The 25,656-nt window shown below is 46.7% G+C and overlaps 1 protein-coding gene across 1 annotated transcript in view; it reads right to left on the reverse strand.

Moving 5' to 3' along the window:
* The window catches only part of LOC124616637 (UDP-glycosyltransferase UGT5-like), a 28,674-nt gene extending 3,219 nt beyond the window's left edge, over positions 1-25,455 (reverse strand). Inside the window, exons 1-2 of the mRNA XM_047144964.1 lie at positions 25,352-25,455; positions 2,082-2,296 (exon numbers count right to left, since the gene is read on the reverse strand). Of these exons, the coding sequence (XP_047000920.1) occupies positions 2,082-2,296; positions 25,352-25,455 (319 nt within the window). The remainder of the gene's footprint in view (positions 1-2,081; positions 2,297-25,351) is intronic.
* Between the last annotated feature and the right edge of the window lie 201 nt (positions 25,456-25,656).

The raw sequence follows: 25,656 nt of genomic DNA on the forward strand, positions 1-25,656 counted from the left end.
CTGTCTTTGAACTGTAGGATTCTCCGGTTTTACACAGATGTTAATCATCATTGCCATAGATTCTATACAACAGTATATGTACCACACTTAAATAAATGCAAATTTACGTAATACAGGTAACACAGCTGATGTTAATTAAGCAAACAGAAAGAATTATATACACTGATGGGAAAAAATCGCAACACCAAGAAGGAGTTGTGCGACATAAACGAATGTTGATGGGAGTGTTCCTAATGTCTATTCATATTTCGCGCCAGTTGCGTAAGAGTAGCCCTAGTAGCGCCACTATGAGGATGAAAACCAGGTTTGGTTTAAATACACGCTGTAATGGTTGTGAACTCGTTAGTTACCTTTGGCATTAGGCCTGGAGAATTGGTGTTAGTCAAAAACGCTTTCAAGGCGACAGAGACGCCATTGTTAACAGCTCACTGAGTTTGAAAGAAGTCGTGCAGTATGGCTACGAGACGTTGAATGTTCCTTCTGCGATACTGCAGAAAGACTAGGTAGGAATGTAGCAGCTACTGGCAGTGGTGGTCACGATTATGTATGGTCGCAGGGAGACCGGGTCCGGGCGTTAGCGAGAGGGAAGACCTTCGAGTCCGGCGTGTGGCTCTGGAGCAACATGCTGCACCTGCTGCAGGAAAGCGAGCAGCGGTTGGCACCGCAGTGACACGACGAACTATTACAAATCGGTGACTTTAAGAACAGCTCCGAGCCAGACGCCCTGTAGCGTGCGTTCCATTGACCCCAAACCGCAGCCATTTCCGACTGCAATAGAGACAAGCGGGAGATCATTGGAAGGAAGGGTGGAGGTCTGTTGTGTCTTCTGATGAAAGCTGGTTCTGCCCCAGTGGCAGTGACGGCTACATGTCGATTAGAAGGAGGCCAGTTGACGGGGTCCTGTCAACCGGCCTGTGTACAATTTACAATGGACCTACACCTGTACGTATGGTACGACAGCAGGACTGCTTTCCTGGTTATCACATGCACCGTGACTGCAAATTGGTGCGTCAGTCTGGTGATTCGACCTACTGTGCTGCCATTCACGAGTAGCATTTCAGGGAGTGTTTTCCGACAGGATAACGCTCACCCACATTAGGATGTTGTAACCGAACGAGCTCCACACACTGTCGCCATGTTTCTTCGGCCTGCTCAGTCACCAGATCTGCCTCTAATCCAACACATACGGGACATTATTAAACGACAACTCCAGTGTCATCCACAGCCAGCATTACATGTCCTTGTACATGGTGACCAAGTGCAACAGCCACGGAACTCCATCCCCACAAACTGACACCCGTCACCTGTTCAACATAATGTATGCACGTTTGCATGCTTCCCTTTTTAACATGGTGGCGGTTACACCGGTTACTAATGTACCAGGATTTCACATTTGCAATGGCTTATCTTGCAGGTTACATTACCCTGTGGTCTTGCAAAATTAATCACTTAAATGTATTACCTAGACATATGCATTCGCGAAATTATTTTTTGTGTTGCATTTTTTTTTTGTCAGTGTATACATAGACATCAGTGGATGGGGTATCTTTCTTATTTTTTGTGTTGCAATCTTTTTCTGCCAGTGTATACATAGACATCAGTGGATGTGGCATCTTTATAAATTTTTGACACACATTACAGTTACTGAATATGGGTACTGTTCATGACATGGCAAAAGACAGTGCGTCCATGAGGTTCATCGAAGTTGCTGATATGGAATGCACGAGAAGGTGACACAGCAGCCAGCTGTGGGATTCTCTTCTGTGTGGCGCTTATCTGCAGGTGCAAACTAATTCACTGCAACAAAACGTGAAGGTTAAATCTACATGTTATGACATGCATTCTCCTTACTGTAACCATACCACAGCACTTGTTACGAATCTAAATTTGAAGAGGTACTCTATCTATTGATATGTGTCATTATCTCAGGCAGTTGTCTTATTGAAACCCTGGAGGTACTTAGTAATGACACTGAAATGTCGATGAAAAAGGAGTGACAGGGAGACAGGTTCACGCTCGTTTCACGTTACTTACTGTCGACCACACATCCATATACGAGTATACTGACTTGAGACACACACAGAGCAACGTGCCCACTAAGACTGCACCAAGTCCCACGAAGGCAGCGACGTCTAGCAGCAGGTACTGGTACCAGGCCAGGTCCAGCGCGGCGGACCTCAGGTGCGGCGCCCCCTGGTGCCTGATGACGTACTCCACCCAGTAGACCGCCTCCTCCAGCGGCGGCCGGGGGCGGTCCCGGAACAGCTGTGATAACTGCTTGGCGCGCTCGCGGTACCTGCGCGGGCATCACTTAGTGAGCTGAAAATGTCATTCACGTTGCGTATACCTGTGGGAACACTCTCACCAGACAGGCTTGTAACACTGCTCACAACCCAAAAATTTTTGGTGGGGAGGATGAACCAACTTATTTAGTACGTACAAGTCCTGACCTTGCCGGTATGGGACCATTTATATCTTCCTAATGGTCAAATGTGAGTTCCTAAAGGACCAAACTACTGAAGTCATTGGTCCCTATCATTTATATAGTTCTATTTATACGATGATGTTTATTTTCCTTACAATCAAAAATGATTTTTTGAAACCACATTTCATCCATGAGCGTTACATCTTATTATTAAGCATGTCATCCAGTGCGACAGTACTATAACTGCAACTGAATACCAGAAGGAACCCCCCCCCCCCCTGCACCGCCGTGAACCATGGACCTTGCCGTTGGTGGGGAGGCTTGCGTGCCTCAGCGATACAGATAGCCGTACCGTAGGTGCAACCACAACGGAGGGGTATCTGTTGAGAGGCCAAACAAACGTGTGGTTCCTGAAGAGGGGCAGCAGCCTTTTCAGTAGTTGCAGGGGCAAAAGTCTGGATGATTGACTGATCTGGCCTTGTAACACTAACCAAGACGGCCTTGCTGTGCTGGTACTGCGAACGGCTGAAAGCAACGGGAAACTACGACCGTAATTTTTCCCGAGGGGATGCAGCTTTACTGTATGGCTAAATGATGATGGCGTCCTCTTGGGTAAAATATTCCGGAGGTAAAATAGTCCCCCATTCGGACCTCAGGGCGCGGACTACTCAGGAGGACGTGGTCATCAGGAGAAAGAAAACTGGCGTTCTACGGATCGGAGCGTGGAATGTCAGATCCCTTAATCGGGCAGGTTGGTTAGAAAATTTAAAAAGGGAAATGGATAGGTTAAAGTTAGATATAGTGGGAATTAGTGAAGTTTGGTGGCATGAGGAACAAGACCTTTGGTCAGGCGAATACCGGATTATAAATACAAAATCAAATAGGGGTAAGGCAGGAGTAGGTTTAATAATGAATAAAAAGAAGGAGTGCGGGTAAGCTACTACGAGCAGCATAGTGAACGCATTATTGTGGCCAAGATAGACACGAAGCCCACGCCTACTACAGTAGTACAAGTTTATATGCCAACTAGCTCTGTAGATGATGAAGAAATTGAAGAAATGTATGATGAAATCAAAGAAATTATTCAGATAGTGAAGGGGGACGAAAATTTAATAGTCATGGGTGACTGGAATTCGGTAGTAGGAAAAGGGAGAGAAGGAAACATAGTAGGTGAATATGGACTGGGGCTAAGAAATGAAAGAGGAAGCCGCCTGGTAGAATTTTGCACAGAGCACAACTTAATCATAGCTAACACTTGGTTCAAGAATCATAAAAGAAGGCTGTATACATGGAAGAAGCCTAGAGATACTGACAGGTTTCAGATAGATTATATAATGGCAAGACAGAGATTTAGGAACCAGGTTTTAAATTGTAAGACATTTGTAGGGGCAGATGTGGACTCTGACCACAATCTATTGGTTATAACTGTAGACTAAAACTGAAGAAACTGCAAAAAGGTAGAAATTTAAGGAGATGGGACCTGGATAAACTGACTAAACCAGAGGTTGTACAGAGTTTCAGGGAGAGCACAAGGGAACAATTGACAAGAAGGGGGGGGGGGGGGGGGGAAAGAAATACAGTAGAAAAAGAATGGGTAGCTTTGAGGGATGAAGTAGTGAAGGCAGCAGAGGATCAAGTAGGTAAAAAGACGAGGGCTATTAGAAATCCTTGGGTAACAGAAGAAATATTGAATTTAATTGATGAAAGGAGAAAATATAAAAATGCAGTAAATGAAGCAGGCAAAAATGAATACAAAAGTCTCAAAAATGAGATTGACAGTAAGTGCAAAATGGCTAGGCAGGGATGGCTAGAGGACAAATGTAAGGATGTAGAGGCTTATCTCATTAGGGGTAAGATAGATACTGCCTACAGGAAAATTAAAAAGACCTTTGGAGAAAATAGAACCACTTGTACGAATATCAAGAGCTCAGATGGAAACCCAGTTCTAAGCAAAGAAGGGAAAGCAGAAGGGTGGAAGGAGTATATAGAGGGTCTATACAAGGGCGATGTACTTGTGGACAATATCATGGAAATAGGAGAGGATGTAGATGAAGATGAAATGGGAGATATGATACTGCGTGAAGAGTTTGACAGAACACTGAAAGACCTGAGTCAAAACAAATCCCCGGGAGTAGACAACATTCCATTAGAACTACTGACAGCCTTGGGAGAGTCAGTCCTGACAAAACCCAACCATCTGGTGACGAAGATGTATGAGACAGGTGAAATACCCTCAGACTTCCAATCCCAAAGAAAGCAGGCATTGACAGATGCGAAAATTACCGAACAATCAGTTTAATAAGCCACAGCTGCAAAATACTAACGCGAATTCTTTGCAGACGATTGGAAAAACTAGTAGAATCCGACCTCGGGGAAGATCAGTTTGGATTCCGTAGAATTGTTGGAACACGTGAGGCAATACTGACCTTACGACTTATCTTAGAAGCTAGATTAAGGAAAGGCAAACCTACGTTTCTAGCATTTGTAGACTTAGGGAAAGCTTTTGACAATGTTGACTGGAATACTCTCTTTCAAATTCTGAAGGTGGCAGGGGTAAAATACAGGGAGCGAAAGGCTATTTACAATTTGTACAGAAACCAGATGGCAGTTATAAGAGTCGAGAGACATGAAAGGGAAGCTGTGGTTGGGAAAGCAGTGAGACAGGATTGTAGCCTTTCCCCGATGTTATTCAATCTTTATATTGAGCAAGCAGTGAAGGAAACAAAAGAAAAATTCGGAGTAGGTATTAAAATCCATGGAGAAGAAATAAAAACTTTGACGTTTGCCAATGACATTGTAATTCTGTCAGAGACAGCAAAGGACTTGGAAGAGCAGTTGAACGGAATGGAAAGTGTCTTGAAGGGAGGATATAAGATGAACATCAACAAAAGCAAAACGAGGATAATGGAATGTAGTCGAATGAAGTGGGGTGATGCTGAGGGAATTAGATTAGGAAATGAAACACTTAAAGTAGTAAAGGAGTTTTGCTGTTTGGGGAGCAAAATAACTGATGATGGTCGAAGTAGAGAGGATATAAAATGTAGGCTGGCAATGGCAAGGAAAGCGTTTCTGAAGAAGAGAAATTTGTTAACATCGAGTATTGAATTAAGTGTCAGGAAGTCGTTTCTGAAAGTATTAGTGTGGAGTGTAGCCATGTATGGATGTGAAACATGGACGATAAATACACTCCTGGAAATGGAAAAAAGTACACATTGACACCGGTGTGTCAGACCCACCATACTTGCTCCGGACACTGCGAGAGGGCTGTACAAGCAATGATCACACGCACGGCACAGCGGACACACCAGGAACCGCGGTGTTGGCCGTCGAATGGCGCTAGCTGCGCAGCATTTGTGCACCGCCGCAGTCAGTGTCAGCCAGTTTGCCGTGGCACACGGAGCTCCATCGCAGTCTTTAACACTGGTAGCATGCCGCGACAGCGTGGACGTGAACCGTATGTGCAGTTGACGGACTTTGAGCGAGGGCGTATAGTGGGCATGCGGGAGGCCGGGTGGACGTACCGCCGAATTGCTCAACACGTGGGGCGTGAGGTCTCCACAGTACATCGATGTTGTCGCCAGTGGTCGGCGGAAGGTGCACGTGCCCGTCGACCTGGGACCGGACCGCAGCGACGCACGGATGCACGCCAAGACCGTAGGATCCTACGCAGTGCCGTAGGGGACCGCACCGCCACTTCCCAGCAAATTAGGGACACTGTTGCTCCTGGGGTATCGGCGAGGACCATTCGCAACCGTCTCCATGAAGCTGGGCTACGGTCCCGCACACCGTTAGGCCGTCTTCCGCTCACGCCCCAACATCGTGCAGCTCGCCTCCAGTGGTGTGGCGACATGCGTGAATGGAGGGACGAATGGAGACGTGTCGTTTTCAGCGATGAGAGTCGCTTCTGCCTTGGTGCCAATGATGGTCGTATGCGTGTTTGGCGCCGTGCAGGTGAGCGCCACAATCAGGACTGCATACGACCGAGGCACACAGGGCCAACACCCGACATCGTGGTGTGGGGAGCGATCTCCTACACTGGCCGTACACCACTGGTGATCGTCGAGGGGACACTGAATAGTGCACGGTACGTCCAAACCATCATCGAACCCATCGTTCTACCATTCCTAGACCGGCAAGGGAACTTGCTGTTCCAACAGGACAATGCACGTCCGCATGTATCCCGTGCCACCCAACGTGCTCTAGAAGGTGTAAGTCAACTACCCTGGCCAGCAAGATCTCCGGATCTGTCCCCCATTGAGCATGTTTGGGACTGTATGAAGCGTCGTCTCACGCGGTCTGCACGTCCAGCACGAACGCTGGTCCAACTGAGGCGCCAGGTGGAAATGGCATGGCAAGCCGTTCTACAGGACTACATCCAGCATCTCTACGATCGTCTCCATGGGAGAATAGCAGCCTGCATTGCTGCGAAAGGTGGATATACACTGTACTAGTGCCGACATTGTGCATGCTCTGTTGCCTGTGTCTATGTGCCTGTGGTTCTGTCAGTGTGATCATGTGATGTATCTGACCCCAGGAATGCGTCAATAAAATTTCCCCTTCCTGGGACAATGAATTCACGGTGTTCTTATTTCAATTTCCAGGAGTGTAGTTTGGACAAAAAGAGAATAGAAGCTTTCGAAATGTGGTGCTACGGAAGAATGCTGAAGGTTAGGTGTGTGGATCACATAACTAATGAGGAGATACTGAAGAGGACTGGGGAGAAGAGAAGTTTGTGGCACAATTTGACTAGAAGAAGGGATCGGTTGGTAGGACATGATCTGAGGTATCAACGGATCACCAATTTAGTATTGGAGGGTAGCGTGGAGGGTAAAAATCGTAGAGCGAGACCAAGAGATGAATACACTAAGCAGATTCAGAAGGATGTAGGCTGCAGTAGGTACTGGGAGATGAAGAAACTTGCACAGGATAGAGTAGCATGGAGAGCTGCATCAAAGCAGTCTCAGAACTGAAGACAACAACAACAACCAGAAGGAAATGCTTCCAATCAATACCAGTTCTTAATGATACCAAGACAAAATTGTTCAAATTGTTCTGAGCACTATGGGACTTAACTTCTGAGGTCATCAGTGCCCTAGAACTTAAAACTACTTAAACCTAACTAACCTAAGGACTCCACAGACATCCATGCCTGAGGCAGGATTCAAACTTGCGACCGTAGCGGTAGCGCGGTTCCAGACTAAAGCGCCTAGAACCGCTTGACCAGCCTGGCCGGCATTCCAATACATAATACTACTAGTTCACATGTAATGAAATCTGTAAGTAGGGGGACAAATGGGGCACCAGTGCATTAAGTTAGTGTAGGTTGCCGAAATCAGGGGCAGGAAACCACTCGGAGGCAAACCTATTGTTCTCCTTTGATTGACAAATACTTAATCAATTGTTCTCCTTTAATTGATTCGTACTTAACCAATTGTTCTGCTTTAAGGATTCTTCCTTTTGAATGACAAGTACTTAACGTATTCTGCTAAAAGGATCCTTCCTTTTGATTGACAGGCACTTAACCTATTGTCCCCCACCCCCTCCCCCTCGCCTGACCATCTCCCCCCTCACTGCTACAGGTACACTGTGCTGTGTCAAAACGCATGGGGTACGTTCGCCCTTACTGGTGCTGAGTGATCTGCATGATAAATCAATGATAACATCTGGTGGTCACGATATACATGTGTGATCTGGTGAAACCAAAATCAAATTGTGTTGTAGGTGATATGAGAGCGTCTACTGAATAGCAGGTGGCGAGCCTGCGCGGCTGCTGCAGCGATATACCATACCGTCCTCGCTGCGTCCAGATGCCGCCTGACCGACGCGCAGCAGCCGGCCACTATTGCGAAGAATCGACAGCATCGATGATTACTACATTAATTCTTAAAAGTTGGCGTGGCGTTGCGTGTTTGTTCGTTTTAAATGGTTCCTATTGTACAACGAAAAGGGTTAGTTAGTTCCCGGATAGACCTCTCACCGACCAAGTGGTGGTAGCGGTGTATTTCAGGTCAGATCTTATGGCGCTTCACTGCATGGTGTAGTGAGGCTACTCAGTGGACACCTTACTCTTGGGAGAGTTCACGGAATTTTGTTGATTATAGTTGTGGGAACAGTTTCGTTCGTAAAATTTCCTGGGATGAGTCCCGCGTGTGCCTCATTTAATTGAAAGATTGACTTGTTAGGTGCTGAGTTTTGTGGAATCGGTGTGACCGATATCCCGTCTGCATTGTATGTTGAGTGGTCACGACGCGCCCAGAGGTAATAGGGTTGCTTGTCGTTTTTATTGACGTGGTTTGGGTATTGTGCATTTGTGTATGGAGAAGGGAAAGCCCCGAACACGTGTTGGTAGTTGTATTTTCAAGACCACTAGCTTGCAGCAGACAGCGAATTGCCTCATAGAACGACAAACTGTTTCGCTATACGGTGATGGTGTGCACGTATCATTGAGTAGACAAGCGATAGTAAACTGAAGGAACCATTTAACGAGCTACACGTAGCTAAACCAAAACTTGATTCATCAAGGTGACGAGTGGCCGATTCAAATGTGAAGGAACTCAGCGGGTCGCGTGTGGTCAACGCCTGAAGAGGTCAAGATTTGCTTTTAAATTGTAACTTAAGGTTAGATGAAAAGTGGCGGTGACATTTAGGATTTTTGTTTGATTTTCTTATTACTTGTTTCCGTATTGCGGGGAATGATAATATATTTGTTGGCACTCGTTCGCTGGTGATAACCAATGTGTATTGAGATACCTAGAAGGAAAATAAATCTAATTTTATTGGGGTTAAAGGAAACCTTCCAGTCTATTTAACTGGTATCTAGTGTGAATATATCTATAGAATTTCGGAAGTATAAACGAGTGTAATTCAGAGATATTGATATAGTGGAGTCGATATCACGTATAATGCGGTGTTTTTAAAATATTCTACTGAAAGTAGATCTTCTCAATATTAAAGAAAAGATTTCAATTAAGGGAAAAAGTTTTCTAAATGATGAATAAGTGTAATTGAAGTAATTGAATTATTTACGGAAAGGACAAAGATTTTGCTAGTAACAAAGATTCGTTATTCTGTGACGCATGCGAAGTCTCATCTCTTACATATTATCCCTGCGTCGAGTTGGAAAAATATTTAAGGAAGTATTAAAAATGTCTTAATTCCAAACAGTAGTGATGGAAGTGTCCATAAACAGAATAATTATTTCAAGACGGTAGACACATTGATATTTTAGTACAAGTAATAAAATAGTCCCGAGTTTATGTCAGAGAGTACGTACTGCGTTGTGAAAAGCTCGTTGCTAAAGATAACAATTGCTAGTTGGATGTCGCATTTATCATCACGCAAGATAATCAGGTACTGAAATTAAAGTAATTTGTTGCTCTGACGAGATTAGTATTGTAGACAACGAGAGTGGTTCATTAAATAGGCCCATTTATTCACTACTGCTTAACATCAGTAATCATTGATGTGTGAATATTGTTAAGTGATTATTGGTAGTTCTATCGTGGCTTGGTACGATTTCGGCGTCGTGTCTAGGCAGTTTGTTGTTCCCATTATTTGGCAGACAGGCTGTTTGCATGGTCAGCGGTTGAGGCGGCTGCAATATTAATTGTACTAAGGCTGATTTAGTTTCCGATTAGTTCATTGCCAGTGTGATTGCGGCGCGGGCTATATTCTTGTCGTCATCAGAGGCTTTTCTCCAACTGGAATCTTCTGCAATTAGATAGCGTTCTCTAGTCTTAACATCTATTTAAAAATAAGAAACTGTACCTAATTAAAGGTGTGGTGATCGACTGGTGGCCTAAGTGCTTTGCGCAACAGGATACTCTGCAGTAATGGCATAGAGACGTTGTTACAGTACGATCCCTTGTCGTCGCCAATCGATCTTGGGTACTGCCAGTCACGGACCAGTAGAACACTTTCAGGTCTGAGTTACTGGAAAAGGCCCCCCTCTCACTCTTATCAATTTGATTGACTACTTAATCAAATTGGTCAATTAATTAACCTCTCCCCCTCTGGTAAAACCCCCTCCAACACACCCTCCTGGAAATTGGCGGGAAAATATTCAGTTGATCGGTCATTTTGAGGGAAATAGATTGCTGTGTGTGGAATATTGTTTATTTCAACAATTTAGAGGATTCAAGGCAGTTTATGGAATGTATGGAAATTGATAGAGAGGAACGATGTTATAACAGCAAGTTGAAGGGTACATTGTTTATTTATAAAAAAAATTCACTTTGTGAGGGTTGAATTTCTCTTGCTCATCATTTTCTCCTCTTTGGAAACATGTAGGTCTTTGAAAATGCAGTTACATGGGGCAAACAAGATGAATAACCTAATGTTTGCCACTGTACTGTGGGTGTGTTAACATAATGTTTGAAGCTTTGTCAGCACTTAGCCTACTGATCTGTTAAGTTGTTTTCCATGTCACTGCCATTTCATTAAACTGTTGTACCGACTTTGATGCTAAATTAAAATCAGTTATGTCCTCCCACCGTTTTCTGGTACACTTTCTTAATTTCACATGCTTTTGAACTCCATTTCTGCGTATTCTTCTTTGTCACCCACCCCCTTAAACTATTGTACTGCGTTTTACATAAAAATTAGCGTAGTGTTCTGTACTTAGCCTGTTGTTCTGCTCCATGTGACCCACTCACGCACATCTTCACCTTAAGTATTGTACCGTTAATATAAAAAAATTATGCAAATTAATTAAATCGCTACTGTTCACATGTATGGGGTACTTTTTTTTTAATTCACGTCACCCTATAGGTCAGTCAGAGCGATGGAATATAGTTAGTAAAAAAAAGGCACCAATGCGCAGATGCACCGCCTGCCGCTCCCTGTCCATTGGGCCACACAGCACACTACCACAGACACAGGTCGGGATGCACCAGTATCTCCCGCAAAGCTACGACACGACTGGCAGCTGCCAAGCCACCCACAGGTGCCTGTTCGGGTCCTGCAAGCATGAGGCTGCGACATCAAAAATGGTTCAAATGGTTCTGAGCACTCTGGGACATTTGAGATCACCAATCCCCTAGACTTAGAACTACTTAAACCTAACTAACCTAAGGACATCACACACATCCATGCCTGAGACAGGATTCGAAGCTGCGACTGTAACAGCAGCACGGTTCCGGACTGAAGAGGCTAGAACCGCTCGGCCACACTGGCCGGCGTGGCAACATCCCTTTCATACTTGACACCTGAGAAATTCCTGTTGAAATACATGTTCACCTAGGCGCTGTTGCTGACGCGACCAGACGGGAGCGAAGACCTACACTCCTGGAAATTGAAATAAGAACACCGTGAATTCATTGTCCCAGGAAGGGGAAACTTTATTGACACATTCCTGGGGTCAGATACATCACATGATCACACTGACAGAACCACAGGCACATAGACACAGGCAACAGAGCATGCACAATGTCGGCACTAGTACAGTGTATATCCACCTTTCGCAGCAACGCAGACTGCTATTCTCCCATGGAGACGATCGTAGAGATGCTGGATGTAGTCCTGTGGAACGGCTTGCCATGCCATTTCCACCTGGCGCCTCAGTTGGACCAGCGTTCGTGCTGGACGTGCAGACCGCGTGAGACGACGCTTCATCCAGTCCCAAACATGCTCAATGGGGGACAGATCCGGAGATCTTGCTGGCCAGGGTAGTTGACTTACACCTTCTAGAGCACGTTGGGTGACACGGGATACATGCGGACGTGCATTGTCCTGTTGGAACAGCAAGTTCCCTTGCCGGTCTAGGAATGGTAGAACGATGGGTTCGATGACGGTTTGGATGTACCGTGCACCATTCAGTGTCCCCTCGACGATCACCAGTGGTGTACGGCCAGTGTAGGAGATCGCTCCCCACACCATGATGCCGGGTGTTGGCCCTGTGTGCCTCGGTCGTATGCAGTCCTGATTGTGGCGCTCACCTGCACGGCGCCAAACACGCATACGACCATCATTGGCACCAAGGCAGAAGCGACTCTCATCGCTGAAGACGACACGTCTCCATTCGTCCCTCCATTCACGCCTGTCGCGACACCACTGGAGGCGGGCTGCACGATGTTGGGGCGTGAGCGGAAGACGGCCTAACGGTGTGCGGGACCGTAGCCCAGCTTCATGGAGACGGTTGCGAATGGTCCTCGCCGATACCCCAGGAGCAACAGTGTCCCTAATTTGCTGGGAAGTGGCGGTGCGGTCCCTTCGGCACTGCGTAGGATCCTACGGTCTTGGCGTGCATCCGTGCGTCGCTGCGGTCCGGTCCCAGGTCGACGGGCACGTGCACCTTCCGCCGACCACTGGCGACAACATCGATGTACTGTGGAGACCTCACGCCCCACGTGTTGAGCAATTCGGCGGTACGTCCACCCGGCCTCCCGCATGCCCACTATACGCCCTCGCTCAAAGTCCGTCAACTGCACATACGGTTCACGTCCACGCTGTCGCGGCATGCTACCAGTGTTAAAGACTGCGATGGAGCTCCGTATGCCACGGCAAACTGGCTGACACTGACGGCGGCGGTGCACAAATGCTGCGCAGCTAGCGCCATTCGACGGCCAATACCGCGGTTCCTGGTGTGTCCGCTGTGCCGTGCGTGTGATCATTGCTTGTACAGCCCTCTCGCAGTGTCCGGAGCAAGTATGGTGGGTCTGACACACCGGTGTCAATGTGTTCTTTTTTCCATTTCCAGGAGTGTATTTGCAGAGCGACTTACTCTCACAGACGCTACAGAAATCAGTTCTCAGAATAGCACAGGCTGCTTTCTCTCTTCCTCGTGATCCTAACAGAACAGCCCGTTCTTCACTGAATTTACCTGTCAAACTGCTGCTGCTGTTGGTACGGGAGCACAGTCCGCCATAATTTTCTACAGACGAGACTTTCGGAGGCAAAATTATTTTGCATAGATGGCTAAATTGCACTGACAGTAGAAACCCCACAAAAGATGTCTATAGATCATCAAATACATACAAGACTCACAAGAGTATTGGGAGCCAGGAACATATTTACCAGTGTATCTACAATTAAATATTACAACTGCTGCTGCAGTCTGACACTAATCGGTGTAGAGGTAATGTCTACTCCTGATCGCTGTGGTTCTGGATCGAATCTCAGTATCTATAGCACACGTAATTTTCCACATAAAAAATCTCTCTCATACCCTCACGGTTATCAATGTGCCGAATCTATACATCCCTCACAACAGGACACACACTCACCTTCTCTGGTCATACCACAAGTCACATTAATTTTACACAAACAGTGCAGTTATCTTTCATATCTGTACAGCGCCCGAAAAAAATTTAGTATGCCTACGCTCACACCAGCTATGTGTCTCGATTCTCCTCAGTCCTAGGAAATTGTCTGACAAAGTCTTCGAATCAGCGCTTCTGGATGGTGCTGTATCCTGCCCAGATGCTTTCAAACACGTATTGTGAAGGACAGGTGTCTGGCACTATGTGTGATAATGAATACTGCATCTACAAATGTAATGCCTGGAAAGACATCACTGACGTAGGTTTGTGCACTGTAATCAACATCGCTATCGATAGAACAACAAGGAAAGTGCGTGAGTATACTTAGGGGTGCTGATGAGGGACGTATTGTTACAGCTGTATTGCCCATTTGTTTGTACACTATTGTAGGTCCAGTTGAACACTAGTATTGCTATATTGTCACAATTCACCATGTCCAATCGATCCTTCCATTACGATTAGATATACGCAGTCTTTTTTGTTTTTATGTGAATAGTAGTTTGATTACTTTCCACAAATGTATGTTGGAAACTAAGCCACGGTACCTTCACGTTCAAACAGCAGCATAACATTTATGACTATAAATAATAGGTATACAAAAAAAATATTATACGTCCAAACTTGCACTAGCTGGGTGTCGTTTTTGCACTGCATAAAGGTCTCCTGCCATTACGTACTTGTCGATGAATAAAGGATGTAATTGCAGTTTAAAAAGCGTTAGAGTCTTTTCTGTTTATCGATTTCACCACTTCCACGAAACCTTGTAGTATTTTCGATACTTGTAATTCCAGCCAACACAAAGTGACGTCTTTTATATTTACTCAGACAGCCAAGTCGAGGTTTCTGTCAGCGCGATCCACGCATAGCGCAGCGTTCCACCACAAACAATTTTCACCTGACTAAGAAATCACTGTGAGTACAAAATATACTAGAGTACATTCATTCGGAGTTAATTTTCACGGTCGGAGGAGGTGGGTGAAGAAACCGCAAAACTGTTGCAGTCCAAACGAATTTTTAAGTTCATGTTGCTAAGCACCTTACTTGTTTAACACTGGAGCAGGAGGAGGACCACCGCGAAAGAGATCTGTTGTTTCAACTGGCGAAATTGAGTTTGTTACGAAAACCGAAAGAGCCTGCTAGATCGTCATACAAAGATTTTGCTTGTTACATGAGTGAGAAACGGTGACTTAGTGATACAGTCCTGTTTAGATTCTATAACATGTGTGTGGGAGCCGAATTTTCAAGAAGGAATATCGTGTAATGTAGAAACCTCGTATAGGCCTGAATGCGAAGAATGCTTTATTAGAAGCGTGCAATAGACTTTTCTTTGCCTCTTTCAGCGCACTAGCTTTATGTGACTGAATAATCACTATGATTCCAATGTCATTCAAGTATTCAACCTCAAATGTGTCCTTGATGTCTGTGAACAAGGTAATGCTGTAGTTCTGATGAGCGTTAGTGAGTTTAGTGTACAAAGTATGATCATGCTTTAGTTAACGCTATTACAGCGGGACTGTGACAGCGCGACTCTGCTTGTTCAATAACATTAGAAGAAATATTCTATACTTCTTACTTCCTTCATGGAAATGGAAATGAGCGTTTGCCGTCATTGGCCGGGAGGCCCCTTACGGGGCAGGTCCGGCTGCCTTGGTGAAGGTCCTATTACATTCGACGCCACACTGGGCGACCTGCGCATCGGATGGGGATGAAATGAAGATGAAGACAACACAACACCCAGTCCCTGAACGGAGAAAATCCCCGACCCAGCCGGGAATCGAACCCGGGCCCCTAGCACTGCAATCCGTCACACTGGCCACTCAGCTATTGCGGCGGACACTTCCTTAATGTGTTACTACAATTAACCTTGAGAACTATGGATTCAAGGGAAAAGGGAATGCTACTGATTACAGCGAGTTTGAGCTGGTGAAATCAAGAAATGCGTGTAATGTGCTCTTGGATATTTATATGAAACTGATAAAAAGTCTTCACCACGTGAACGCTTTTGATTATTACATGTTTCCTACACAACTGGTACCATTACTAAGTGATACATATTTTACTTGTCACCTGACATCAAGCACAGTGTCAACTGTGCGTGCTCGGTACTTCTCTGCTGTTTCTTGATTTTTGTTACACTTTTAGGCTGGTTTTATTTAAAGAAGACCGATCTGAAAGTAAGGTCCAAAAACTTTTTACCGAGAACCAGAGAGTCAAATGCAGGAATAACCCAACATCAACATTTTGGCCAAGTTTAAAAAATTCTGTAAATGTACAAAGTTGATCAAGAACTACCAAAAAAGAAATTTCCTTGATATCGATGTGCCCATTGGCCCCAAAACTACGTGCACAAATTAACCCTCACAATACCAAGGGAGGAGGGGTACTTTATGTCCATATTTTGAAAATAATATTATCTAGTTATGTGCTTTATATTGTAAAATTTTGAAAAAATATTTATTGTTTTTGATGATTTCTTATACTGCTTTCCATAAGTCTTCTGAATCCTTCAGTTCAACGTCCGAAAGAACAGACACCATATGAATATAAGTATATAGTTCTGGCAATTCCGGCCATGACCTTCTTCTTCTGTGCGGATGTACACATATTCCCCGAACTCTTACGCGTCTTGGTAAGAATGGCTTCCACGAGGAATGAGGGATACTACGGATGTAGTGTGTGGACATACAAGGTGAGAATGTGGGTCTCGCGGGAGGCGTGTGCAAGATAGTCCCTGCAGTCGCACTACCCTCTGTGCCCTCGGTGGCTCAGATGGGTCAGTCGGCTCTCAGCCGTGCTAGCGTGCGGAGCTGCTCCACGCGCCGTCCGACGCTCCGCTCTCGGCGGTGTTTACTTCCGCGTCGCGGTGTTTGTGTCTATCGAGTCCAGTACTAACGTACGTCGTGGCGCACTCGTACCGCCGTGCAACGATCAAAGTAACGTTTCAGGCCGAACATCCACGACCCAGAGCTTTCGAAGTCGAACAGCTCATACGTGAGGATCTACGTTTGAACCCCCAGGACGTAATCGGCATACATTTTTCGATCACTGGAAGTGTTGTCTACATCAAAATGTCGACGGAGGAAATTTGCAATGACATAATTCACCGTCATGCCACCGGACTGAAATTTAAACACTCTGATGGACATATGGGTGTTGTGACAGTCGCCCATGCTGGATTCGGTCTCCGGACATTGCGGGTGTTTGAGCTTCCGTTCGAGGTGCCTCAGGATGTGGTCATTGCCGCTTTCCAACCATATGGCACCGTCTTGGGTCACGTCGCGGAGAAGTGGCAAACATTTACGACTTACCCCGTATTAAATGGCGTCCGGCAAATAAAAATTGATCTGACGAAACATGTCCCATCGTACCTGCTGATTGGCGGTGTGAGGGCCATCGTCATGTATGATGGACAGCCACGAACGTGCGCAGGATGTGGCCAGGAGGGACATGTACGTTCCGAATGCTTACACCGCCGTTTAATACAGACGCCGTTACGTGAAGAGACCCAGGCTTCGACGGTCACGTCCTTACCCATCACCTACGCCAAGGTTGCACAGGACCCCATCGTACCAATCTCGACTGCGCCAGCAGCATCGTCAACGCCACCCGCCGCAGCACAACGCGCCGAGGACACAAGCACGGCGTCACCTCCAGTGCTCGCTTCAGGACCGTCCGGTTTGCAGACCGAAACCGATGTTCCTGTTGGAAACATGGACGTCGACCTCGGTGTCGTGCCGACGTCTGCCTTTGTCCAGACGGGTACGGCGTCAGACGACGGGCGACCACATTCTGATTCAGAAGGACACATCAGAATACAGCGGTCGCCTCGCAAACACAGGAAACGACGACGAACGCCTTCCGATGACGCCCTTTCTCAGACGGCCTCACGAGATGTCGACCTGATGTCTGACGGTGATCTCCCACATTGCGTCCAGTCACGCGATGTGGCAGCAACAGGCGCCCCTCCTGTGACGCCTACTCTCGCAGCCAGGGACGTGTCCTCGCCGTTGTCAACGAATGATGACGGCGGTCCCCCTGCCACTCATGTTGCGGAATCCACAACACCCGTTCCGGAAGTACGTGACCGCCACATGTCCAAGTCGTCAGCTTCCTAGGCCGATGACGTTGAAGAAGAAGCGGAACAGACTGCCAGCGTGTCTGCACAGGAGTCCACCTCGGCGACACTGGGGCTGGCGCACCGCCAGTAATTATCACCACTGCGGGACCACCGGCGGGTCTCCACCTGCCGGCTACTTCTACCGCACGTTCTGCAAATACTGAGGATGGCCGCACACAGCAATATCGTATCGCCACGATGAATCTTGCCACCATTCGTGCCCCCCATAAACTGCCCATGTTCAGAGACACTATTTACTCTGCGGATGTGGATATAGCATTCTTACAAGAGGTGTTTGTGGCTGACTTCCTAGTTCCCACCGGATACAACGCCCATGTTTCCCCCGCATCCGATACCGGTAGCGGCGTCGCCATCCTGCTACGCGACGGACTCCCTGCAGAGGACGTCATCTACCTCCCCACTGCGCGAGGTATGGCCCTCACACTGTTCGGCGTTCGTATTATTAATATCTACGCTCCGTCCGGCACTGGCCGCCGTCATGACCGACAAACTTTTTTTGCCGAAAGCGTCACACCCCTCTTCACCGGTCCGCAGGACGATTTGGTACTCGGTGGGGATTTTAACTCGACACAAGAGCCCGCGGACCAACGCCCGCGACATTCCCCTTGTGCATCTCTCTCAGTGGTCATCGACCGTCTCCGACTTGTTGACACATGGAAGAAGCTCCACGGAATTCAACCGGGCTATACATTCTATACCTCTCACTCGTCAAGCCGCATAGATCGCATCTACGTTACCCGCTCCCTTGCTGATGGCACACGTCATGCGGAAGTCTGGCCCTTGGCCTTTTCAGACCATGATGCGCACCTCTGTGACGTCACTCTCGCCCGACAGCAAGTGTGGCATAGTCGTGGTCTGTGGAAACTCAATGTCGCTCACCTGACCTCCTCAGACTGTCGCCGCATGGTCGAAGAAGCGTGGGCACGCTGCCACCATCGTCGAGAAGCCTATGACTCCACCTTATCATGGTGGCTCTCCTGTGCAAAGCCGACCCTCAGGAAGACTCTGATGAGTTTTGGGAAGGAATTAAAAGCGTGGCAAACTAATACCCTGCACTTCTACTACACCATTCTACGTGACTGTGCGACGATGCCTTTCTCGCCAGCCCGGCAGTCGATGGTCCATCGCACGAAGGCGCAGATCTCCTTGATCATGCGGCGTAACTTGGAAGGCACTGTAGTCCGTTCTCGAGCTTCTAATCGAATCCCTCAAGAACGTCCGTCGATGAACCACCTCCTTCAGGTAAGACAACGACGACGACGAGCTCTGATCCAAGTCCTCACTGATGTGGAAGGGCGCCGGCACAACACCCAACAAAGCATCGGTCGTGCTCTCCATGCTCATTTTGCCGGGCTATACGCAGCCGTACCGCATTCTGCAGCACTGATCACAGAAGTCGCTCAGCTTACTACGAACACTCTTCCGGAGGATGCAGTGCATGACCTCCAAGACGACGTAACCACAGATGAAGTGGTAGATGCTATCAAGGCGGGTTCCGATAACAGATCTCCTGGACCTGAATTTTATAAAAGTTTTCACTATTTGTTGGCTTCCACGTGGACGGCAATCGCACAAGAGCTGATGTCACCGATGACAGTGGTCCCGAGCGCCTTTCTAGAAGGAATTATTATTCCCGTACATAAACCGCGCGGGTTATCGAGGGCCCAGGACTATCGACCAATTACTTTGCTCAACAGCGACATGAAAATATTCACACGGCTACTGGCATCGCGACTCAAGAAGGTCGCACGTTACGTCACCTCCTGCGACCAGACTTCCCTAGGAGGCGACAACAACATCCGTACGGCCCTTTGCCGTTACAGAGACATAATAGCATTAGCGCATCTTCAGCGTCTCCCTGGCGCCTTGGCTTCACTGGACTTTAGCCAGGCTTTCGACCGTGTTGACCACTTCTATTTACGGACAGTTCCTCAGCATATGGGTTTTCCTGGCGGTATTGTAACAGTGGTTATGCGCCTGTTGAGTAGTGCAACCTCTAAAATCATGTACAATGGTCGTCTTACACCGTCCCTGGTCATCGCACGATCTGTACGACAAGGATGCCCTCTTTCCACGATTTTGTATGCTTTCGCCTTGGAACCCCTGCTCCAGGGCATGCGCCAACGTTTGGAAGGCATGCCTGTGCAAGGCCACCGTTTTTGTTGTACAGCCTACGCAGACGACATAGTACTATATCTGCGCAGTGAAGTTGAAGTACGAGCAGCACTGACATGGGTGGCGACTTACGGCGAAGCGTCGGGGAGCTGCCTCAACGTATCAAAATCCAAGGTCCTGCTCATTGGTGAGGGCTTGCCGGAGAGATGCGCTGCCCCCCTTAGTGTCGCCGCCACCATACGGTGTCTTGGACTTGATTTCACAGCAGACCTGCGCCGCTCAGCGGCTATCAATGGTAGACGCTTGCTACAGACGATCAGAGCAAATCTCGCAGAGCACCGGCTACGAGCTCTCGACGTTATCCAACGCGCGCGATACGTGAACATGTATCATGCTTCCCGTATACCACACGTGGCTCAAGTACTACCAGTCCCAAATCACCTGACGCGACGACTGTTGATGGCCTTCGGCTCCTTCGTCAGCTCGGGGATGTTATTCAAGGTGCAGTATGAATCCCTTCCACTGCCACGAGATCGTGGCGGGGTGGGACTCATCCACGTGCCGACTCGTATCAGGGCACTTTACGTCAGCTCCCAACTCAAACTTTGGCATCGTTGCCCGCAGAGCCTTACTAGCCTCCTGCTTCACAACTTTGCACCGGCCTCCTTGTCCGCCCCAGTACTGATATCGACCATTCCAATCCCCTTTTATTACACCCAACGGTTTTTCCTGGAGTTCAGTTATATCTACCGGTCTTTACTGTTGTGTCTAGACACGACAGCCTAGACACAATGAGAGGAAGCCGAAAGGCACGCGCTAAGTTAAAGCTGCATGGCGTGAGGTCTGAAACAGGATACGTAATGAATGCTATAAAGAAAAGTACGTAGCTTCTGGAATACTTAACTTTAATCCATCCTTTTGGTACATCTGGAGATTGTGGAGATACAAGTGAGACTCTTTAGATACATGCAATGTTACTAATGGCGCCTTGCTAGGTCGTAGCCATTGACTTAGCTGACCGCTATTCTAACTATCGGCTCGGCAAAGGAGCGAGGCTTCGTCCATGTATAGTCGCTAGCTACGTCGTCCGTACAACTGGGACGAGTGCTAGTCCGTATCTCGAGACCTGCCTTGTGGTGGCGCTCGGTCTGCGATCACACAGTGGCGACACGCGGGTCCGACATGTACTAATGGACCGCGGCCGATTTAAAGCTACGACCTAGCAAGTGTGGTGTCTGGCGGTGACACCACACTTACCACTTACACGTTTGTACCTCACGAAAACAGTCTCCGAATTGTTACAACGGTGACGCCCGTCCAACCCCATCGAACGTAAGTATCCACAGTACGTGTGGCGACACATATGGAAGGCGATCCATGCGCGTTTTCTCGAATCAGACGTTCAATCAGCGTGGTACATCACCGTGAATGGCAAACAAGTTAACCGAGATCGTCTGCACCGCATCCATCTCGCCGATTCATCCCTCTGCACCCACTGTGGCGTGGATGACACAGATGTCCACCGGTTCCACTGTGGCACAGCGTTCGACGTCTGGACACTTGCGCGGCGAATTTTGGCGTTTCTTACTCGCCAGACACCGGCTCCGATCGACGTCCACATGCTTTTGTACCCCGATAAAACTTTCTACCCCTCCGCCAAAACTAACTCTGTGAATTGGATCTGTGGCCACACGATCCGCTATCTTTTTACTTCTGGCGACAAGTCTACGCTAGGATATAGGACTTATCTCAACGAACGACACTGCGTCCTGATACGCAACCCACGCTATAAACAATATTTTTCCGATTTCTTACGGAACACTTTCGATGACCCACCTAGTAGCTGGGACGTCCAAGCCCTGAGAAGCTGAAAACTGTATAAAACGAACCGAACTGAATAGATCTGCTACCCAGAACCCACGCCTACGCCATGAGAAGACACGTTTGGACGTGCTGGCATGCTGTAGGCAGATACACTTCAGGAGCTCCTGTAAGAACTGGACTTTAACTACAAGTCGCATGACGACTTAAAAAGCTTTTCCTTGTTTCTTCCTCATAGTTTGTTCTTAAAGGAAAAAGAAATTTGATTTTGGCTTTGAGAAACTTTATTTTGTTCCAAAAGATTGCTTCTTCGCCAACAAGACGAAGGAGACTCATTTTTGTTTACTGGAAGGAGAAACCAGTATAATCGGAGTCTTTGTTTTCTTTTGAAAAAAAAACCTTTTCCTTATTTATTCCTCACAATTTGTTCTTAAAGGAAAAAGAAATTTGAGTTTGGCTTTGAAAAAAAAAATTTTTTTTGTTCCAAAAGATTGCTTGGCCCTCATCTAAAAAAAAAAGCGGTCTAAGGAAAAAAAAAAAAAAAAAAAGATGGATAGAGTGTCTGCTGTGTAAGCAGGAGTCCCAGGTTCGAGTCCCGGTCGGGGTACACATTTTCACCTGTTCACCTGTACCTGTTGACATATATCAATGCACATAGCAGCTGAAGGTATTAATATAATTATAACCACAGATATGGTGATTCATCATCCAATTAGCTAAAGAAAACAACATTAGATCGCTCCTGTGTACATTACGTACTGGTTTGCTTTCATACATAACTTTCGACCAAGAACTAAACGCAATCAGATACATTGCACATAATCATCTTTTGGTGTTGCAGTTCTTGTTATGTCCGTGCTTGCTACGAAATGGGAAGATGAATTCCGCCTTATGCAAGATCCCTTTTTTCTGTTTTGTTTCATCCACACATGTTCCAGCACATTTTGTGCTATCTTCAGTGGGTTGTTTTTATTTTCTAACTTACATGGTACTATTGGACATTTATTTTGGTAGCTACTATGCTACACAATCTACAACTTCTCATGGTTTTGATATTGTGGTGCTTTCTCATGTGTTGTTGGCGAAGTGGACAGGCCGATTTCGTGACATATGGTCACTTGACACTGCACTTTCTCCGATTTTTCAAAACATGGACAAGGTTTTTCGCCGCCATTATGTGTACACACACGCATGTCTAGGTGAAACAAACAGGAAAAAATCTGTCTTGCATAAGGTGGAATGTCTCTTCTCATATATTGCACATGTTAATGGCTGCAACCCCGGTTTTGCTAATGACATTAACTGGACGATACGGTAGAAAATGTTGTCTGTCCTTCCGCTTGCAAAACAACAAATGATCCAGCCACCAATAAAGCAAATTACAATACAACCGTATTACTATTTGACACCATAATAAGACGTAATTTCCGCCAAAATAGAAAACGTGAGTGATAAAGATGTTCCGCCAGAATTTTTTTTCCAAGAATCACTGGCTTTAACCTTCGCCACAATGAACGAATAAACTATAACAAACTTGATTTAACAGGTACATATATATGTACTGCAATGATTGTGCAAAGTGTTATGTTATACAAATGGGGCGAAGTTTTTGTATCCGTTTCAAAGACGTGACGTTGTAAATACGCAATTTCCAACCATTTGCGTGACACCGGACATACAATTACAGATGCGACGACCAACTTTAAGATCGTATGCAACGGGAGCAGGGGCAATACTCTGAATATTATGAACTCCCCAAGGCTACACTCATACCAAACGCTGAACGGACAGATGGCTCTGAGACGCAGAGCCACTCTCTGGAATTTAGATTGCTTATGCTATCGTTTACGATCAGCCCCTTACAATAACGACTGCAATATGTCATATTCACTGCATTTCGATTTTTGGTTCTTATTCATCTAATTTTACTATGCATTGTTGTGTAGCGTGATTGTCCTTTCACTTTTAGCTGTTTTCCTAATTTACTTTGCATCGTAAACATTAATCTAATTTAAACTGGTTGTTCCTGGGATCTAAAGCCAGTTTTAGTAACTCATATTTTAATCAGATTTAATTTTCAATTAACTGGAGTTGTACAAAAATGAAAAAAAGTAAGTACACTACCCAGAATTTGTCCACCGTGTTAAAAGTGTTAGTAATGCTACAAGCGACAAGCAACACCCGTAATATTGTGTAACTTATCTTCGGTCGTCAATTTCATTTGTAAAATGACTCAGAACCTTCGAAAAACCAGGTACTACAGTCTCATACAACCCTCATGCCCTCTTCCTGTATCTACGAGTATCAGCACTCGAGCGATACGTGTCGGGTTCCGCAATGATTTGCTAGCGACTACGTCTCGACACCACGCTGTCATTTCTTCATCGCAGCCGAGATTTCTGAGAACTATCAGGAGCTGGATACTGGTAAGATCCTACCGTATTATATTTACGGGATTCTGATGCCACAGTTTCGTATTCTTCCGCTTATCCGCCTGTATTTCATGTCAAAACTAGAATATCTCTCAGTGACGCAAGTAATTATCTAAGATTATTGATGGATCTTTCAAGATCCATTGCATTTGAGGATGCAAGGATAGGTGCCTTAAAGTACGTCGGAAGATCCTATTTGTTTAATGACTTAATGTAATCCAGCCAAGCGAGTATTTTTCAGTCTGCTTCATAGCAGACACTATCAGTTTTTTCACTTAAAATTCTTCAATTCGTACGTGCTCTGATCAGCCATAACATTATGGTCACCTACCTAATACCTGGTATGTCCACCTTTGGCACAGATAACAGCGGCGACGGCTCATACCATGGAAACAATGAGGTCCTGGTACGTCGCTGGAGGAAGTTGGTACCACATCTGCACACAAAGGTACCTAATTCCAGTAATTTCCGGGAGGGGGCCGCGAGCGCTGTCACCACCTTCAATCACACCCCACATGTGTTCGATCTATTTCAGATCTGGCGAGTCGGTGGACGTGTACTGTACCCACCAATAAAGTCTGATGTTAGTTCCGGCACAGTTCACCGCCTGTCCTGTTTTACCAGTCTCCGCAGCCTATGATGTTCGACATCTGTAATAACGGGTGGCCCACAACACCACGAAGTCTGGACGTGGTTTCGCCTTGATTTCGCTACGTGTTGAAGGCGATCACCACAGCACTCCTCGAACACCCAAGAAGTTGGGCAGTTTCCGAAATGCTCGTGCCGAGCCTCTGTGCCATCAGAATCTGGTCTCGGCCAAACTCAGGTCGCGCGTCTTCCCAATTCTACACACGTACGATGATACTACACACACCGTGTGTGTGTCTGACTAGCATTCATTCCTCGCCAGGTGCACTGCTATCGCCTGGACAGGTTTATTTCGATAGTAGGTCGGTGGTCACAAAGTTCTGGCTGATCAAATTCATTATCGCGAAACACATTGCACCTTGATTCCGCAATAAACGAACGGATTACGATCCAGTCTGCGCTTTTCGTTTGACAGCCTCCAGCTCGTCCCTTGTGAATGACCCTGCTAAATCATGTACTGTAACAGCTAGTGAGAAGTTGGCCAGCTACACTTGACATCTGAGGTGCTCCTCACCTGGTGTCGTTGACGAGGGACCGCAGTGCGACCCCAAACGACTGTGCTGTCAGTTGGAGGTAGTCCTGCTGAATTGCGACACCCAGTGTCTGCAAGCGGTTCATGGTGAGCTTCTGGTCGCCGAAAAGCGGGAAGCCCAGGAGCGGGACCCCAAAGTGGATGGCCTCCAGCACGCTGTGCATGCCGCCGTGGGTGACGAAGGCGCGCGCACTGTCGTGGGCTGTCGTGCAGGGCTCACGTTAGACCACCTTCCACCCAGCTGAGTTATGCACATCAACAGCACAAAGTACTGTACTAACTAGGAT

The sequence above is a fragment of the Schistocerca americana genome, chromosome 5 (genome assembly GCF_021461395.2).
Source record: "Schistocerca americana isolate TAMUIC-IGC-003095 chromosome 5, iqSchAmer2.1, whole genome shotgun sequence".
Classification (NCBI taxonomy): Eukaryota; Metazoa; Arthropoda; class Insecta; order Orthoptera; family Acrididae; genus Schistocerca; species Schistocerca americana.